The 12,228-nt window shown below is 44.1% G+C and overlaps 1 protein-coding gene across 1 annotated transcript; it reads right to left on the minus strand.

The window, feature by feature from the left end:
- Positions 1–2,874: 2,874 nt before the first annotated feature.
- On the minus strand, positions 2,875–8,094 carry PRSS37 (serine protease 37). Its single transcript, XM_055420291.1, has 5 exons — positions 8,061–8,094; positions 6,055–6,196; positions 4,544–4,797; positions 3,571–3,707; positions 2,875–3,015 (listed from the first exon to the last, which is right to left on the minus strand). Exons 1-5 carry the CDS (start codon positions 8,092–8,094, stop codon positions 2,875–2,877), a joined length of 708 nt encoding a protein of 235 aa, XP_055276266.1.
- Between the last annotated feature and the right edge of the window lie 4,134 nt (positions 8,095–12,228).

Consider the following 12,228-nt stretch of genomic DNA (forward strand, 5'->3'; position numbering starts at 1 on the left):
ATGTTCTCTTTAAAATGTTACCTCAGTACTCCCAGTTTTACTCTAGTTTTTTTTCATAGTACTTACCTGACATAATACATTTTAAAATTTACTTGTGTCTCTAAACTAGAATGTATACTCCATGAGGACAGAAATCTTTGATTTTCTCCTGTGTCTTCAGTGTTTAGAACAGTAGATATTATTGAATGACCACACATATTATTGTGTATGATTGTACTGCCTTTTAAAAACTGAGCCACACTCTGTGGCCCCCCACCCTACCAGTGTTTTGCTTTCTACGGTGTTACAGTGAACATCCTTGTAAAACTCTAAAGGTAGACATCAGAGAATATGCATATGCTTAGTTCTAAGGATTATCATACGCACTGCCAAATTCTTACAGAAGATGAACGTGCACCGGAAGTGGGGTCCTAATTTTAGATAGGGTAGTAAGACAAGACTTTACCAAGAAGATATTTATTATTATTAAAAAATATTTATTTAATTTACTTATTTGACTGCACTGGGTCTTAGTTTTAGCATGTGAGATCTAGTTCCCTGATCAGGGATTGAACTCAGGGCCTCTGTATTGGGAGCATGGAGTCTTAGCCACTGAACCACCAGGGAAATCCCTGTATGCTTTTAAAAAATGTGTTTATTTATTTACTTTTGACTGCTCTGGATCTTAGTGGCTGTGTGGGGGCTTTTACTAGTTGCGGTAAGTAGGGGCTACTTTATTACAGTGTGTAGGCTTCTCATTGTGGTGGCCTCTCTTGTTGCAGAGCGCAGCCTCTGGGGTGCATGGGCTTCAATAGATGTAGCACGCAGGCTCAATAGTTGGAGCTCTTGGACTGTATAACGCAGGCTCAATAGTTGTGGTGTATGGGCTTAGTTGCTCCAAGGCATGTGGAATCTTCCTAGACCACAGAGCAAACCCATGTTCCCTATGTTGGCAGGCAGATTCTTATCCACTGTGCCACCAGGCAAGTCCAGAAAATATTTAAACAAAGATTTTAGGGAGTGAGGGAAGCAGCCATTCAGGAATCTGGGAAAAGTGTGAAAGTTTTGAGTAAAAAAGTGTCTAATGTGTTCAAGGGAGGGCAAGGAGGCCAGTGTGGCTGGAGTAGAGGTGTGGGTGATGAGGTCAAAGGGGAAGAGGGGCCCATGGTTTTAGGGCCTTTATAGTCCATTGTACACATTTTTTATTCTGAGTGAGGGAACCATTGGAGAGTTTTTAGCAGAGATAAGTGACAGAACTTGACTTATGTTTTAAAAGAACTTGTATTGAGAATAGGTTGAATTTAGTAAGGCAAAAGTGGGAGATACTGCAATACTCCAGGTTTACCAGAGTGGCAGCAGTGGAGGCAGAGAGAAGTAGTAAGATCTGATAGACAGAGTGCCTGATGAACTATGGATGGAGGTTCGTGACACTGTACAGGAGACAGGGATCAAGATCACCCCCAAGGAAAAGAAATGCAAAAAAGCAAAATGGCTGTCTGAGGAGGTCTTACAAATAGCTGTGAAAAGAAGAGACGCCAAAAGCAAAGGAGAAAAGGAAAGATATACCCATTTGAATGCAGAGTTCCAAAGAATAGCAAGGAGAAATAAGAAAGACTTTCCTCAGTGAGCAGTGCAAAGAAATAGAGGAAAACAACAGAATGGGAAAGACTAGAGATCTCTTCAAGAAAATTAGAGATTCCAAGGGAACATTTCATGCAAAGATGGGCTCAATAAAGGACAGAAATGGTATGGACCTAACAGAAGCAGAAGATATTAAGAAGAGGTGGCAAGAATACACAGAAGAACTGTACAAAAAAGATCTTCATGACTCAGATCATCATGATGGTGTGATCACTCAGATCCAGACATCCTGGAATGTGAAGTGGGCCTTAGGAAGCATCACTTCGAACAAAGCTAGTGGAGGTGATGGAATTCCAGTGGAGTTATTACAAATGCTAAAAGATGATGCTGTGAAAGTGCTGCACTCAATATGCCAGCAAATTTGGAAAACTCAGCAGTGGCCACAGGACTGGAAAAGGTCAGTCTTCATTCCAATCCCAAAGAAAGGCAATGCCAAAGAATGCTCAAACTACCACACAATTGCACTCATCTCACACGCTAGTAAAGTAATGCTCAAAATTCTCCAAGCCAGGCTTTAGCAATACGTGAACCATGAACTTCTAGATGTTCAAGCTGGTTTTAGAAAAGGCAGAGGAACAAGAGATCAAATTGCCAACATCCGCTGGATCATTGAAAAAGCAAGAAAGTTCCAGAAAAACATCTATTTCTGCTTTGTTGACTATGCCAAACCCTTTGACTGTGTGGATCACAATAAACTGTGGAAAATTCTGAAAGAGATGGGAATACCAGACCACCTGACCTGCCTCTTGAGGCCTTACAAATAGCTATGAAAAGAAGAGAAGTGAAAAGCAAAGGAGAGAGGTAGCAGGGAGCAGAAGCCAATATCTGTTGTAATGCTATGGACTTGCCTGTAATTTCAAGGCTAAGAGTATAGGGCTAAGAATCTGGCATTTTGGGGTTCCATTTCAAGCTCTGATAAACTACCACCTATAGATAATGTTAAGTAACTTCTCTTTGTCTCAATTTTCCCATTTGTAAAGTGGGAAGAAAAGACAACCTCCAGGGTTTGTTATAAGCTTTAAATGAGATAACAGGCGTAACCCAGGACAGTGTGGAAAGTGCTTATTTCATGTTTCGTTCTTGGTTCTTCAGCTCATTATGGGATATGCGCAGAGATACAAATGAGAAAACACAAGATACTGGTGTGGTCAATCCAAATATTTCTATTTGGACATTTTATTTTGAATTTGGCATAAGTTGTGGTTGGTGTCATCCATGGTAGAGCCAATGGGACGCTTAGGGAGAAACATGGTCTCATTTGTCTTTAGTGATGCTCTCAATCCAGGTGATATATTTCTGAACGTTGGTGTAGATGCCCACATCCCCTCCCATGAAGTGTCCGACCTCGATCCCCTGCAGCTTGTTTTTGCAGATGACAGTAGCAACGGCCACCTCCTACCAGGGATCACACAGAGAGAGGGAGGCAGACAGATACGGTCAAATCTCCTTGTAGGAGCTCTCTAGTCCCAGTGCGGATGCACCCTGTCTAGAGGTAGCATGCTGCATCAAGATAAGAGTCTGCAGACTGGAAGCTTGATTCATTTATCTAACTTTGTCGTAACTAGCCTTGTGTGACATTGAGAAAGTCAGAGAAAGGTCTTTCTAGAACTCACATGTAAAATGAGTCAAACTCCATTTAGTTGAACTGGTGAAGCCTGTTTCAATTTGTGAAGTATTTGAATTAATTTTTTTTAAGCGCTACCCATTTTCAGTTGCAGCTATGAGAATAAAAATCAATTATTAACTCTAGGTGTTGTGTGATGCCCCTTAATGAATACAGATGTCTCTAATAAGGGCCCTTTACTGAAGATAATGGGACACTTTGCTGCAGACTTACCAAATTCTCAAAAATTTGTGAAGTTGTGGGCTTTCTATTTTTTAAATACTGTGGTTAAATAGTTAACTAGACATATCCAAATGAATGAAAATTGGATAGAGAGAAAAGATTACCCCAAAAATTCGACTGAACACTTTTAGAAATTTAACGCATATGGAGTTTCTGTGGCTTTTTCCTTGTTCGGTTTCTTGGCAGGCTGTGTCGGACATCACAGGGGCCTCCAGGTTCTGCCTTAAATCAGGGTGTCTGCCTGAGGGAAGACAGGGATAAAAGAAACCTTCCTGTTCACAAATGTTATTTAGCTCTCCAGCCTCAGTTTCAACTGATGTTTTGTGTCTGTCTGAACAATACTTGAACCACCTGATCGAAGAGTTGACTCATTGGAAAAGACCCTGATGCTGGGAAAGATTGAGGGCAGGAGAAGGGGACAACAGAGGATGAGATGGTTGGATGGCATCACCGACTCAATGGACATGAGTTTGAGCAAGTTCCGGGAGATGGTGATGAACAGGGAGGCCTGGCGTGTAGCAGTCCATGGGGTCACAAAGAGTCAGACATGACTGAGTGACTGAACTGAACTGAAAAAAATAATGAGGAAGAAAGAAGACGTGATTTTGTGGATGGTTATGAGGGTTAATCTTGAGGATTTTGAAATGGCCTTTATGTCTCTTTTAAAAGCAGCATGTTCTTTCTACTCTGTGTCTGCTCTTGGAGGAATCAGAGGTGACCTGACTCAAGTTCTCAGGTGTCCTCCACAAGAGAGGTGAGCCAGTATGGGAAAGAGGAGCCTTTTTAATGTGAACTGTGCCTCTGACAATCAGGAGGCGTGGCCTCTGTGCTGAGTCAGGTGGCCTGGTGGCTCCATCTGCCAAAGCTCTGAAGAAGCAGTGGGGCTTTAAACACCCTGGGAAAGGAGCACTCTGGACTTCTGGGAGGGTCTCTTTTTGCCAGACCCCTCAGATAGTGCCTCCCCTTGGTCTCCGCCCCACCCTCCTCCGCTCTCAGTTACACGGACATGGGGCTCCTCCCCGACCTGTCTCATCAGATGTAACTGATGGCCTGGTGTTCGGTGGCAGGTGCACTCACCATTGTTGTTTTGGCTCCAGTCCAAACCTGAAAGCGTGCAGATGGTGCCTGACTCGACAGTGCTGGTGGCGAGGGCAATGGGCTGGACTTTTTCATTGAGGATGGCGGGCTTAGCCAGCCTAATGAGCATGAGGTCATCTTGGGGCGAACTATGACTGTGGTTCCAGTAGCGGATAATCTGGATAGGGTTAATTGTCTGCTCTGTCCCATCTCTGATTCTGATCCTGAGATTTCCCAGCATTACCTTCAGATTTCTGTTGGGATAAGGGGTTGGAAGTCACCATCATCGTCACTGTTGGTATCATCATCAACGTTGTTGTTACAGTGGGCCAGGTGCTTTGCCAAGAGCTTTGTCTGAATCCTGGATTCCCAGGATTTCATTTACTACTCACAACAAAGCAGTGATTCAAAACAGAATCTCTGTGTTACAGATGAAGGAATGGAGGCACATGAGAGTATTCACCCATGGTCACACATGGGTTACCATGTGTGGTGGAGCCTTTAACTTCTCTGTTTTCATGTAGTGGGAGAGAAAAGAATGCATGGTCTAGAAGTATTATTTCCCCTCCTTTCCAGCTCCAGCCTCTCTGGGCATTTCCATTCTGGTGTTGGGAAGAGAATGAGGTGACCTGAGTGTTGGACAGTTCCTGTTTGCTTTATTAGATCTCCTCACAACTCTATTTCATCCATCTGTGTACTTTGGAAGGTGAAATAGGCGGATTAAGTCAATGAGCTCCCTCGTCCTCTGGCATTTGATTGGTATTTGGCTGATGAGAAGCACCAAAAAGGAACCGGAAGGAGAAGGGAGCGGTTGGCGTGTTTATCCTCCCACCTGCCCGACCCCTCTGGGCTGCCACAGGGTTGTGGCTGTCGACTGTCTGCTGACCAGAGGTTAGAACCTCTGTCAGGCAGTGTCTGTGCCCTGTGTTCTCCCTTTCTCTCTCACTCACTCTTTTCCTTGCCCCGCTTAAAATCATTCTCCCCTGCCCCTTCAGGCCTGGGAGTGGCAAGTGCATCTCTCTAATACTGAACCCCAGAGGAGCTAAACTGTTGTCTATATGTTTTCCCTGTAACTAGACCATACCTTTGTCGTTCGTTCTTTTTATAAATTCTCCTCAATTTAATAAAATCTGAGTGCACCATCAGTTGCCTGCTGGTTCCTTAACTGACAAAACTCATATTGCCAGTAAAAAAACCTTGGAAAGACTGATGGGAGACTGAGGAGGCATCCTACATAGAACAGGGCTCCCCAGCAGTCCTGCTGACATGCAGGGCTGGATGGCTGTGCTGTGGGGGGGCTGTCATGGGCACTGTACGATGTTAAGCAGCATCCTTGTCCTGGCGTCTGTTCACCAGGTAGATGCCGTTAGCACAGCCCTCCGCGCAGCCCTCACTCTATTGTGACAACCGAGAATGTTTCCTTTGCCAGATGTACTCTGGGCGAACGTTGCCCCTGTTTGAGAATCACCAGTGCACAATGAGTAGAGTGGGTGAGGATGCTCAACACTCACGGTAAGTAGCAGTGAGCGGGGGCCAGCACCCAGTTGCTTTTGATGAGGACACCCACACAGGGGTTGAAGGTAGACTTGAGGTAGACCAAATAGGGGGAAGGGTCATCTTTCTGCATAGATGAGTGAGCGGAGAAAAATGTCCCTGAGGAATAGATACGAGAAGTTCTTAGAACAAACAAGACAGTCAATAGCTTCCTAGCTGAATGGAAATACGGACGATTTTAAAGTAGTAATCAGTTGGGCAGGAAATGTGAAGGTACTTGACATTAAAAAATAAAAATGTACATGAAAATGACATACCATTTTATCTAATAGTTTTAATAATCATTTTTGTCTAATATTAACAATATTCAGCCTAAGAAAGTACAATGAGAAAGACTCTCATTTACTGCTTATAGGAATGGGAATTGATTCTGTCTTCTTCAAAAGCAATTTAAAAATGAGCATCAAGAATTGTAAATGGTTTGTCACCTTTGAGCTAATAATTACAATCCCAAGAATTCTTGATTCTAAAGAAATAATCAGATGTAGACCAAGATTATTAGTAAATGTGCTCATTTTAACACTATTTATAATAGGTAATTCTTGGGCTTCCCTTGTGGCTCAGCTGGTAAAGAATCTGCCTGCAACGTGGGAGACCTGGGTTCTCTCCCTGGGTCAGGAAGATCCCCTGGAGAAGGAAATGGCAACCCACTCCAATATTCGTGCCTGGAGAATCCCATGGATGGAGGAGCCTGGTAGGCTACAGGGTTGCAAAGATTCAGACACGACTGAGCTACTTCATTTTCTTTCTTTCTTATAATAGGTAAATGTTTGAAATACGAATGTCCAATATACTAATGTTGGATACTGAAATACAAAGAGACGTGAACAAATGGGACAGCATATATTAAAACTGCATTTATAAAGAATATTAAACAGCAAAGGAATACTAATAACCTTTCAGTCAAAAAATAATAAAAATGTACATTTAATCTAGTAATCCAATTATCTAAGAACAAGTAAAGAAACAAAAATAAACCATTAAAATAAATAAAATAAAGCCTGGGAATAAATTCAAACAGTGCATTAGCATGTGTTGACTGACGTGGGACTATGAATGATGTTTATTTTTTATACTTTTTAATATTTCTCAATTTTCTAGTAAGACTATGCAGTGCTTTTATAAATGAATTATTTTAAAATAAGAGAAAAAAGAGGAGGAAGACTGATTCTAATATCAGAAATATTGTTTTTGTTTCAGCTGCCCTTGGTTCTTATGTCAATCCTTTCCAAGCCCAGGCCTGTACCCTTTTCTGTGGAGTCACACTGTTAGAAACCCCAAGGGAAAAAGGGTGGGGGTATTAATAGGGACAAGAGCCATTGCACTCTTGTTCTAAATCTTCACAATGACCCTATAATGTAGGTAGGAGTATCCCCATTTTGACTGTAGAAACTGAAGCCCAGATAGATTAATTAACTTGTCCAAGCTCACACAGCTAATTTGTGATGCAACAACCTAGGCCGTCAGGGTGTGGTAGGAAAGGCCACTCTGGCTAGTTCAGAAGAGCTTCACAATAGTCAGGGAGTACAGGATAGAGGGTCCTTGCATTTGATCCTTTGTTCCCATCTTCTCCATTCCCCGCCTTCTGAATCTCTAAGCTTTTGCAGCAGAGAGGCATGTCAGTCGTCAGAATGAGTTCTCTGTCCTTGTGACCACACTGAGACTTGCCCCTGTGTGATGAAGCCTGTATTTTGGAATAACCAAGGTGGAACACTCACTGCTGAGTGTTGAGTGTGGAACTCTCCAAGGCAGGCATACACCATAACCTACCCCCCAAGCTTAGCACTGGGCTTCTCAGCCTAGCCAGAGAGCCTTTGGCTAGAGTCTGAGGGGGGATCCCCAGTGCTGCTCCTGACAGTTTCTCTTGACTCTCTTGCGCCATCTCCACATCCCGCATCTGCCCTCCTCCATTCTATATTAACCTGTGCCTTATATGACGGAGTAGAAAGTCCTGGATACATACCAGCAAGGACGCTCAAACAGAAGGTAAACTTCATAGCCTCCCCTTGTGAGGCGCAGAAGGTCCGCAGAGTGTGGCGCTCTCAGTTCAGTAGTTTCTCTGAAACACCTAGTAGAACCAGTGGCTATGGTTAGACAGGAGGTTGAAAAGCAGCTCTGGGCCTGGTTAGAACAGGGGAAGAGGGCTCCAGCAGGGCAGATGGAGGCCCTTCTGTTCCAGGGAAGGTGGGGGACTCTGCCTCTCACGGAAAGACAAGAAAGCTTCATGTCTGGACTTCTGGACCCAGGTCCCTCAATTTGCTGTCCCTAAAAGCCCATCTGCCTAAAAGCAGTTCAGCTGTCTGTGGGAAAGGGAACTCCAGGCTTAGGACTTATGTCCGCATGGAGTTTTTCAGGCCAGGGCTGTGGGGGACAGGGTTCTGCACCTTAGTTCAGGAAGACGGTGTGCCCAGGTTTGCTCTGAGCCCCCTAACAGTTACTTATACTTTTCTTCAGCCCCTCCCCTATTTATTACATTAGCTTCATCTTTCCCTGGGGTCACTTATTTCATCACTCCACCGTCATCACCAGCTTGGCCTGGTTGTTTGTGATCAGCAGGTCTGAGCTGAGGAAATGGGGAAATGTAAAGCATTCATTGAGCAGTCGTTTTGACAGTCAGGGAATGATTTACATTCTAGATTACATTAGATCTAGGATCTACTGAGTGGTTGGCAGGACCTCTAAGTGCTTTTTACCTAATGAAAAGATTGGTCAGCCAATAATAGACTGCCGTGTCATCCTTGGATAATTGGGAACACAAAGAGCCTGGATATTAATAGCCAACATTCTGTGAGCATTTACTGCATCCCAGCCACCGAGCAAAGTTCTTTACAGACATTGTTAGTGGTGATTTTATATCAGGTTAGTCTGAGATACAAAATTAAGTAAGCTTTGTATCATTCTTACCCCTGAAAGTTTCCTAAACTCATAGTCTCATTCCAGTGTCACAACCACCTTGGAAAGATGAGCCAGGGCTGGTATCATTCTTTTCTCCTGATCTGTAGTGACAGGACTGAAACAAAGAATTTAAATGATTTTCTCAAAATCACACATGGCTGGAAAGACTAGAAGTACAGTATCTATATTTTATTACTGGATACCCACCACTTTTTAGCCACATCCTCCAGGCTTCAGCTCATCAGCCAGCATTCATGAATCCTGGAAAACTATACAGTCCCTCACACAACTTTCCTGAAGTGTGGAATGAAAAGTTAACATGGGGACTTCTCTCGTGGTCCGGTGGTTAAGAATCTGCCGGCCAGTGCAGGGGAGACGTGGTCAACCCCTGCTCCGGGAAGATCCCGCATGCCTTGGTGCAGCTGAGCCCCTGCACCACAACTACTGAGCCCGAGCTCTAGGGCCCGCCAGCTGCAGCTACGGAAGCCTGCGTGCCTGCAGCCTGTGCTCCGCAGCAAGAGAAGCCGCTGCAATGAGAAGCCCGGACACCGCAAGGAAGAGTATCCCCCTGCTTGCCACAACTGGAGATAGTCCGCGCGTGGCAATGAAGACCCTGTGCCACCAAAAACAAATAAGTTTTAAAAAGTTAACATGGCACATACTTTCCTAAACCTCACAGTGAACACAGAGCCACACTGGGATTAGGGCTTGTTTATGAAATACACTTGAGATTCCTGGACAGGATGGAGTTGTGGAAGGTTTTCTGTGGTGGGGGTTCAGTTCAGTTCAGTCGCTCAGTCGTGTTCAACTCTTTGCGACCCCATGAATTGCAGCACGCCAGGCTTCCCCGTCCATCACCAACTCCCGAAATTTACCCAAACTCATGTCCACTGAGTCGGTGATGCCATCCAGCGATCTCATCCTCTGTCGTCCCCTTCTCCTCCTGTCCCCAATCCCTCCCAGCATCAGAGTCTTTTCCAATGAGTCAACTCGTCACATGAGGTGGCCAAAGTATTGGCGTTTCAGCTTTAGCATCAGTCCTTCCAATGAACACCCAGGATTGATCTCCTTTAGAATGGACTGGTTGGATCTCCTTGCAGTCCAAGGGACTCTCAAGAGTCTTCTCCAACACCACAGTTCAAAAGCATCAATTATTCTGTGCTCAGCTTTCTTCACAGTCCAACTCTCACATCCATACATGACCACTGGAAAAACCATAGCCTTGAGTAGATGGACCTTTGTTGGCAAAGTAATATCTCTGTTTTATAATATGCTATCTAGGTTGGTCATAACTTTCCTTCCAAGGAGTAAGCGTCTTTTAATTTCATGGCTGCAATCAGCATCTGCAGTGATTTTGGAGCCCCCCAAAAATAAAGTCTGACACTGTTTCCACTGTTTCCCCATCTATTTCCTATGAAATGATGGGACCAGATGCCGTGATCTTAGTTTTCTGAATGTTGAGCTTTAAGCCAACTTTTGCACTCTCCTCTTTCACTTTCATCAAGAGGCTCTTTAGTTCTTCTTTACTTTCTGCCATGGCAAGCCACTCCAGTATTCTTGCCTGGAGAATCGCATGGACGGAGGAGCCTGGTGGGCTGCAGTCCCTGGGGTCGCTACGAGTCAGACGCAACTGAGCGACTTGACTTTCACTTTTCACTTTCACACATTGGAGAAGGAAATGGCAACCCACTCCAGTATTCTTGCCTGGAGAATCCCAGGGACGGGGGAGCCTGGTGGGCTGCCGTTCATCGGGTTGCACAGAGTTGGACACGACTGAAGCAACTGAGCATCAGCAGCAGCACTTTCTGCTATAAGGGTGGTGTCATCTGCATATCTGAGGTTATTGATGTTTGTCCTGGCAATCTTGATTCCAGCTTGTGCTTCTTCCAGCCCGGTGTTTCTCATGATGTACTCTGCATATAAGTTAAATAAGCAGGGTGACAATATACAGCCTTGACGTACTCCTTTTCCTATTTGGAACCAGTCTGTTGTTCCATGTCCAGTTCTAACTGTTGCTTCCTGACCTGCATACAGGTTTCTCAAGAGGCAGGTCAGGTAGTCTGGGAGTCCCACCTCTTTCAGAATTTTCCACAGTTTATTGTGATCCACACAGTCAAAGGCTTTGGCACAGTCAATAAAGCAGAAATAGATGTTTCTCTGGAACTCTGTTGCTTTTTTGATGATCCACTGGATGTTGGCAATTTGGTCTCTTGTTCCTCTGCCTTTTCTAAAACTAGCTTGAACATCTGGAAGTTCATGGTTCATGTATTACTGAAGCCTGGCTTGGAGAATTTTGAGCATGACTTTACTAGCGTGTGAGATGAGTGCAATGGTGTGGTAGTGGTGGGAGTGGGATTAGTTAAATAGAGGTTAAAAATTTGAGAAAGAGAGAGACTTTACTGTCAGGTTGTTTTTCCTAGTTCTTTTGGAAAGATTCTGGGCCAGGAAGGGAGTTTGTCTGGGGATGTGAGGACTGAGAGCAGAAAAGCAGATATTCTGGAGAAGCTGGCACCAGGGTCTGTTGCCTGCTGATGAGCTTCACATTGGTATTTGTAGCTCAGAGCTCTGGTCCCCTATACACAACTGCTTCCTGGAAACCGCTGTTTGCATCTCCTCTCGGCTTCTGAAATTTAGCCTGTCAAGCTAAACTCCTTATTCCTCTAGCCTTTCAAATTCAGTCTTCTGCCTGTTTTCCTACTTTTAGGAGACAGCTCTACCTTTCACTTAAAATTTTTTTCTCTTTTTCTGACCACTCAATCCCAAAGTTCATCCTGCTTCCCCACATCTCTTAAATCCATCCATGTCTTTCCAGAATCACTGCTGTCACCCTACTCCAGGCCATAATCTTGACTCACTTGAACTAATGCGTGTGCCTGCCTACTATTGCTCAGCTTAACGTTGTTTTACTCAGACATCTTTCCTAAAATGTAGGTGAGAGAGTATTAATCTCTTTCTTAAAACTCTTGAGTAGTTCCCTACTGACTGTAGAATGACCCCTAGCATGGTTTAGGGAGATCCCTTGAGATCACCTCATTTCATCTCTTCTCATCCCCTCTTTGCCACCCCCTCCTGCCTGCCCACCCCGCACACTTATTTGCAGGCCTACACCTACAAAACTGCTTTCAAGTGTGAATTTTCTTGTTTCAATAAATAGCTTTTTTTATGATACATTAGACCTTGAATGTTTCCTTTAGTTTTCCAATTTCATTTTTCCCCCTTTTTGTTTTAAGATATTG

The sequence above is a fragment of the Moschus berezovskii genome, chromosome 3 (genome assembly GCF_049115385.1).
Source record: "Moschus berezovskii isolate FMDL1 chromosome 3, NW_MosBer_1.0, whole genome shotgun sequence".
Lineage (NCBI taxonomy): Eukaryota > Metazoa > Chordata > Mammalia > Artiodactyla > Moschidae > Moschus > Moschus berezovskii.

Bases quoted from the DNA above. Each gene is read 5' to 3' on its own strand.
- PRSS37 (XM_055420291.1), bottom strand. From the start codon at position 8,094: ATGAAGTTTACCTTCTGTTTGAGCGTCCTTGCTG. The intron at 6,197-8,060 runs GTATGTATCCAG...TCTATTCCTCAG, and splicing joins CTGTTTGAGCGTCCTTGCTG to GGACATTTTTCTCCGCTCAC. The intron at 3,016-3,570 runs GTAATCTTTTCT...GATCCCTGGTAG, and splicing joins TGTTCAGTCGAATTTTTGGG to GAGGTGGCCGTTGCTACTGT.